This window comes from Octopus sinensis, linkage group LG27 (genome assembly GCF_006345805.1).
Source record: "Octopus sinensis linkage group LG27, ASM634580v1, whole genome shotgun sequence".
In the NCBI taxonomy this organism is placed as follows: Eukaryota; Metazoa; Mollusca; class Cephalopoda; order Octopoda; family Octopodidae; genus Octopus; species Octopus sinensis.
In genome coordinates, this window is record NC_043023.1 from 19,812,850 (window position 1) to 19,820,703 (window position 7,854).

The window sequence follows — 7,854 nt, forward strand, 5'->3', positions numbered from 1 at the left end:
CTCCCAGCCTTAATAACAGTAATAATAATAATAATAATAATTCTTTCTACTATAGGCAGAAGGCTTGGAATTTTTAGGGAGGAGACTAGTTAATTAAATTGACTCTAGTGTTTCACAGGTATTTATTTTATCGATCCCCAAAAGGATGAAAGGAAAAGTTGACCTCAGTGGAATTTGAACTCAGAATGTAAGGATGGATGAAATGTAGTCAAGTATTTTGCCCAGCATCCTAACGATTCTGCCAGCTCACTACATTAATAACGATGAAACAAAAAAAGGCATCAGAGAGGTGATGTGTTCCCTACACACAATTTTTTTCACAAACTAGTGTTGTGCATTGCTTACCCATGATTTTTGATTGAACTGAATTAATCTTTTTTTTTAATTATCAACTTCATAGATATTGATACTCTGGCGAAATCAAGAAATCAACTCATCAATAAACAAAACCCCCAATCAATCATTGTATATACACACAGCCACATATCTATGCACATAGGTACATCATGATCTAGACACATGCAGATGAGGGTCAATTCATATGAAAAAGAAAGTGAAGAAAAAGAAATACTTATTGAAAATATTGCTCAGAATTTCTTCTATATTTTTGGGATGAGGAATTATTTACAATGGATGGTATTGCCTTTTAAGTACACATACACAAATACATATGCATGTACACACAGACAGCAGTAGATATGTAGAGTCACATATAAACACACACAGATCCACCCCATTATCTGCTCACCTGATCGGCTGAAGACCTACTGTATTCCTTCACAGCTCGGGCATGATCAACTTGAGGATAGGCCATCATTTTGGTGGCCGGTATCATCTCAAACATGTGCAGACGCCGCTTCGCTTCACGGTCATAACGTTCTTTTTCGGGACACATATCTGGACAGGATCCAATGAGTGCCTTGGCGGTGGCCAGATTGGACTTCTTCTTTAGACCTGCTGAAAGTGGACAGTAATAAGAGTCAGGTGAGAGAGAGAGAGAGAGAGAGAGAGAGAGAGAGAGAGAGGAGAAAGGTGTGTAGCGGTTATTAAGCTACCTTCAGCTTTCTCTTAGCTTATATTGTTACAGTAATGTAATGCTATTTATTGTTTTCTATTGGGAAATAGATTATTTTATTTGGCTTTTTGGAGAAAGGCTGAATATAATGACTAAACGTCACTTATAACTTAAGTGTTATCATTAAAATTGGGGTTTTGCAGGGATGCACCTTACCATTTCTGATTGATCGGTCTCGTTGGTCGAGTAGCTGAACCCGTGATGCTGAAATGGTTACATTAGCTGGAAAGATAAAGGAAAAATAGGAAGTTAGTGTTAGCCTTGTATAATTAATTTCACTGACATTTACAATGTTCGATAAGAATATTAAATCTACCCCAGTATATCACTGCTACTTTATTTTATCCACCCCACAACAATGAAAGGTAAAGTTAGTGTTAGTCTTCTATTATAATTCCATTGACATCTTGGATCTATTCCAGGAATATTAAATCTACCCCAGTATATCACTGCTACTTTATTTTATCCACCCCACAACAATGAAAGGTAAAGTTAGTGTTAGTCTTCTATTATAATTACATGGAAAAATGTGTGTATGAAAAGTTATATTCTCAAGATTATAAACCTGGAAAAGTACAAGTTATTACACCTGGAAAAGTATAGGACAAACTATTACCTGTAGTAAAGATTAAGAAACTTCTTACTTAAAATATTGCAGCAAAGAATGCCAGTTCTTCTAATTAATCCCTCTTTACAGTTCTCATCTTTTAAATTTATTGTACAAAACTGTTCAGCTAATTTGCAAGTTTGTCTAATTAGTCACTTTTTTCTGTATTTAAGGTAGTAAATTAGCCAAAATTCTACTTAAATAAGTATAGTGTTATTTGTAAGCTTTAATAAAATAAGTTTTAAAATTCAAATTTTAATTTTAGCTGCAATATTTTAAGTAAAAAGTTTCTTATGGCCGCAGTCAAATGACTGAAACTAGTAAAAGAGTAATAATGATGATGATGATGATGATGATCCTGACCTTTCTGTACATCTGTGTCACCTTGGAAACCGCCAAAAATCATGGAACTATGTTCAGATTTCCTGAAAAGTGAAGTCGCCATTGCTGTTGCTGTTGTTGTTGTGGTTGCTGATGCTGTTGTCCTGTGGCCTGCGACAACAGAACTGTAGGATCTAACAGTGGACGGAACTGCTGGGCCAACAATGCTTTTCTTTGTATCAGCAAAAGCTGACTGAGAGGTCATGGATGGAGAGGACGACGAAGGTGGCTGAGGGTGGAGTTTTCTCTTCCTGTGTGTTGTTGTCGTAGACCCTAGAACTGAGGCCGGAGTCAGGGCCTGACTGGAGACCCCTGACAGAGTGGGCGATGGTTGCTTCTGCACTTTCCGCCGGTGTTCTTGCTGTTTTTCTTGGTGATAGTCATGGGAAGATTGGTGTCGCCTTGACGGACTGTCGGACTTCCGAGACAGAGGCAATGGTGATGATGTAGAAACAATTTTACCAGTGGTGCTGGTAGTAGTAGCTCTCTTAGTCATAGGGACAAAAGGAGCTTCGGCTTCCTTGCGTCGCACTAAGGTCTGCACAAAGTCCCCGCTTATGTCACTCGTGCCAGCCATCAAGCGCAGCTCCTCTTCAACCTCATCTGACATCCAAGATGGCTGTTGCTGGCGGTCACGCCTACCAGAGGTGGGCGGAGGTGGAGGAGGGTTGATGCTCCTCCGTGACGAAGGTAGGGGCATGTGGCCCTGTCTTTCACTTTCATCAGGGGGTATAGTGTCAAGGTCTACATCTAATGTCAAGGATTGTTTATGGGGATTTGATTGCCAGAAGATCTGAATGTGTATGCCAGGGGCCAATTTCAAACCCTTCATTTTTGCATGGGCTGCTGATTTGTGGTCCTTGAAGTGAATGTTTGCCCCATGCTTGGCAAGATTCCTAGTGACACGCTGCACAGCCCCGAACTTGCTGAAGTGGTTGCGGAGAAAAGGCACCTGGTTAAATTTAGGTGGGATATTCTTGCAGACCAGCACTGGGTGACTCTCCAGCTCCTCAGAGAATTGGCGTTGCCGCATGGCACTCCTCGACATCTTTGAACGATTTGACGATCTCATTAAGTCGTATTCACTCCTCGATTTGGGGACTTTCCTATGTCTCCCATCGTCTGTGATGGAAAACCTCTTTCTGGACCCTGCTAGTCTTCCTGTGGAATCCATAGTCTTTGAGTAAAACCTGGAAGCAACTGGTACCTTTGACATTTTGTCCATTTCCATTCTGGATGAGGAGACAGCCCGCTGGGCAACGCTCAGTACCCTGTCATCACACTCATCCTCATCCATATACGAGTAAGAAGAGGACCTATGGGACGGACCATCATTCCTTAACTTTGAAGTTGAAGGAGATAAGGAAGTCCTGGCAGTTGTGTTGGCCGCTGCACTTACAGACAGGGTTTTCTCTTCAGCCCTGCTTCCAGTTCTTTCCGGTTTACCAAACAGTCCCGTTTTCCTTAGCGAGGGGGCTGCAGATACCTCAGTCGAATATTTACTAATGGTGCTACTGCTGCTGGCTTTGGTCTTGGAGAAGCTTGAATGGCTTTCATGGGATTTTCCAAAAAGCCCCACACTACCAGTGTTGGGGTCACTGCTGGCTGAAACTGAGGTTGAAGATCTTTTCGATTCTGACAATGGCACACCACCAAAGACCTTAGCAATTGATTTTCTTGCAAATGCGGATGGCATAGGTTTTGCGTCTCCTTTAAACACATTCCTCTCGCTGCTATGAATACTAGAACTACTACTACTACTACTACTACCACCACCACCAATACTGTTATTCTTACTCAAAGGTAAAAAGCTTCCAGTGGAGGATTTTGCCAAAACAGGACCTGAACTGCTGCTCATGTCCCCTCTACTACCAAATACATTTTTAGTAAATGTAGCTGAAGGGCCAGTTTGTTGTGTAAGGGGGCCAGGAAATGACGAGGGTGATGGTAACAACGGAGATGTTGACAATGTAACGGGAGAGGTGAATGTTGATGATGCTGTTGTTGCTGTCGATAAAACAGTCTTGCTTTTGCCTGTCCCGAACCCTGAAGAAGGCAAAGCTGTCATTGATGAATTGTTGTTGCTAACGAAGGCCCCAAATGCTGTCATGGGCAAAGTTCCAGTGGGTGGGTTGTCACTTGCATCGCTGCCGCTTTGACTTCTAGAGAAGACATTATCGGTCGGCGCATTCAGGAACGGATTAGAGTTCTTGACCTTCAGCACCTGGGGTTCGGCTTTGGTGGCAGAGAACGCTGGTGGGAAAGAACTGCGTCCAAAGGGATTTTGTCCTACACCAAACACAGATGAAGATGTAGTGGCTGTAATGCTGATAGCACTGCTATTATTATTGTTGCCATTGCCACTGAAAGCACCAACACCACCAAATGGATTTTTCTCAGATTTCACGCTGAATATTCCTGTGGGGGGGTGGTCAGCTGCAACTCTTGCAAAAGAAATGGCATCTGTTCCACCATGACCACCACTACTTGTCACATTCTGGGATTTGGGAGAAGTGGTGAAGGAGGAGGTATTTGACTGTGGTGGTGTTGGCTTTGGAAGAGAAGCAGGTGGGGTAAACGTGGATGGTCGTGACTGGAACTGGTCAGGGGAAGATGATGTTGATGATGATGGGAATGTGTTGGTTGAGAAAGATGCTGTTTTCTGATTCCCACTTCCGCTGCTTCCAAACGCAGCAGTGCTTCCAAACCCTGCTGCATTAGTACTGCTACCGCCAAATGCAGTGGTGCTTCCAAACCCTGCTGCATTAGTACTGCTACTACCAAATGCAGCAGTACTTCCAAACCCTGCTGCATTAGTACTGTTGCTGCCAAATGCAGCAGTACTTCCAAACCCTGCTGCATTAGTACTGCTACTGCCAAATGCAGCGGTGCTCCCAAAGCCTGCCACATTAGTGTGGCTACTGCTATTACCAAATGCAGCAGTGTTTCCAAAACTTGCTGTATTAGTACCACTACTACCAAATGCAGGGGTATTTCCAAAACCTGCTGTATTAGAACTGCTACTACCAAATGCTGCGGTGCTTCCAAAACCTGCTGCATTAGTACTGCTACCAAAAGCAGCAGTGCTTCCAAAACTTGCTACATTCGAATTACCACTGCTACCAAATGCTGAGGGGCTTCCAAACCCTGCTGCAATTCCACCACTGCCAAATGGACGCTGTTGTGATGGCGGTGACAGCGATGTGTTGACAATCTGCCCAAAAGATGGCAACTGGTTCTGTGGAGATTGGCGAGGATTTGGAGCTTGAAACATTATGATCCAGTTTTATTTACAAACTGGCCTTACTCCTTTGTTATTTGAGGATTTTAACAAAGGCCAGAAGAGGCCCCGCAATCTCTCTTCTACTGTTTTTCTCTAAATATGTTCACAACGTATGAATTCAGATTTCACAAACTGTAATGTTGATAATGGCATTATCTGAAACAAGAAACAAAAATACAATTATTCTACTTTTGAAGACCTGTTGAGGCAAGTGAAAATCAAAAATCAAAGAATCAAATCAAAATCGATGAACATCAATGGAATTTGTAGTTTTGTGGTACCAGTGCCGGTGGCACATAAGAAAACCATCCGAACGTGGCCGTAGCCAGTACTGCATCGAGTGGCACGTAACAAACACCATCTGATCATGGTCGTGCCAGCCTCGCCTGGCCTCCGTGCCGGTGGCACGTAAAGAACACCATCCAAGCGTGGCCGTTTGCCAGCCTCGTCTGGCACCTGTGTCGGTGGCACATAAAAAGCACCCACTACACTCTCAGAGTGGTTGGCGTTAGGAAGGGCATCCAGCCGTAGAAACACTGCCAGATCTGACTGGCCTGGTGCAGCCTCCTGGCTTCCCAGACCCCAGTTGAACCGTCCAACCCATGCTAGCATGGAAAGCGGACGTTAAACGATGATGATGATGATAAAGGTAGTAGTGAAATGATGAAGCTTATGTAAATATATCTAATGTAACTGAAACACAACCATCACTTCTTCTCCCCACCCATCATAGACTGTTTCACATACACATATGACATACCTATACGAGTGTGTCCCCTCTGACTTTGTTTCCTCATAACTTTCAGAAAAATGGATTCTTTTTTTTATTATTTTGGAATTTGTTGTGAAAAATTGTTTCTGGGGGTAGGAAGAGGTTTTCGAAAATTACACAGTTCAGAGAAAAGGGGATTTTTTAAAAATGAAATTTTCTACAAATACTGTTTTGAGTGTGTAGAGGACGTTTATGTTTGAATTTACCATATTCTTTGTAAGCCCAGTACTTATTCTATCGGTCTCTTTTTGCCGAACCGCTAAGTGACGGCGACGTAAACACACCAGCATCGGTTGTCAAGCAATGCTAGGTGGAGAAACACAGACACACACACACACACATATATATATATATGTATATATACATATATACGACGGGCTTCTTTCACTCACAAAGCTTTGGCCTGCCCGGGGCTATAGCAGAAGACACTTGCCCAAGATGCCACGCAGTGGGACTGAACCCGGAACCATGTGGTTGGTTAGCAAGCTAACTACCACACAGCCACTCCTGCGCCTATAGTAATGAATCCTAAGCAATGACTAAAATTTAGGGGTTAAGGCCTCCATTAGGGGGTCTTAGAATACCCATGAGAAGCAGAAACTTTGGGAATTCTTGATGTGTGTCAATTAGCTTTGATTGAAAATTCATCAACATGAAAGATTTATGAATTTTTTTGTTTCAAACTAAACCTACAGCATTAAACCCGCCCTTAAGGGCATTAAGCCCGTCCTTAAGCATTGGAATCTAAGTTCCAAATATCATAAGGGTCCATTCAGCAATTTTAGTCCATGAAATTGCATGAAACACAAGGGATTCCCTTTCTCCCTAGGCTTGGATTTAGCCAGTCGTGACTAGTCGATCCTACAACGACCACCTAGCAAAGTAAATAAAACACAAAGGATCGACTGGTCACGACCAGCGAGTGCGCGCACCGGGACCACTCTTCTTAAATAGTACCGTAAATTTCATACAACCAAGGAGTCCTTGGTAAAGATAGCAATTTTTGAGGGGAGGGGCAGGACTAATCAATATCCTTGAGCCAGTGCTTGACTGGTCCTTATTTCATCGATCCCGAAAGGACGAACGGTAAAGTCGACCTGGGCAGAATTTGAACTCAGAACGAAATGCCAAGAGTTTACAAAGTCCCTCGGCTTTGCAACACGAAAAGGGCCCTTATCTGCCAATTATGAGGGGTCAAAAAGGAGAAATGCCTTACCGAGGTTTCCGTCAGTCAACGTTTGAAATGTTTGGTTTACAAATGACAACTTCCGGTCTCACAGTACCGCACTGAATAATGAACGGCAGCAATTTATTAATTAAAATAGTTTATAAAATAATCAGTGAATATTAATTTGTTTCGTTAATTATTTGCTTAAATATCCGTCATCTTGTTTGTTTAATTTTTTTGTTTTGATTTGGGTTATATGAGAAGTAAAGAAATCGATGTTAAGTCCTATTTTAGTGCCGGATTAAAAGATGAAGCAAAATGAAGCAAAATCATCAAATATATTTAATGTACTTAAAATAGAAGCTGCCGTTGCGTGCGTGTGTGCGTGTGTGTGTATGTGTGTGTGCGTGTGTATGTGTGCGTATGTGTGTGTGTGTGTGTGTGTGTGCGTGTGTATGTGTGCGTATGTGAGTGTGTGTGTGTGTGTGTGTGTGTATGTGCGTGTCTGTGCGTGTGTGTATATGTATGTGCGTGTGCGTGTGTGTGTGTGCGTGTGTGTGTCTGTGCG

General features: G+C 42.6%; 1 protein-coding gene across 4 annotated transcripts in view; it reads right to left on the reverse strand.

Annotated features, from left to right (window-relative positions):
• Positions 1-7,389, reverse strand: part of LOC115225078 (germinal-center associated nuclear protein) — a 53,563-nt gene extending 46,174 nt beyond the window's left edge. For 3 of the 4 annotated variants that reach the window (XM_036514144.1, XM_029796001.2, XM_036514145.1), the window contains exons 1-4: positions 7,335-7,389; positions 2,046-5,502; positions 1,232-1,297; positions 749-957 (exon numbers count right to left, since the gene is read on the reverse strand). In XM_036514144.1, coding sequence (XP_036370037.1) covers positions 749-957; positions 1,232-1,297; positions 2,046-5,337 — 3,567 coding nt within the window. In that variant the 5' untranslated portion in view covers positions 5,338-5,502; positions 7,335-7,389. The remainder of the gene's footprint in view (positions 1-748; positions 958-1,231; positions 1,298-2,045; positions 5,503-7,334) is intronic. The other variant, XM_036514143.1, reaches the window with a different exon arrangement.
• Between the last annotated feature and the right edge of the window lie 465 nt (positions 7,390-7,854).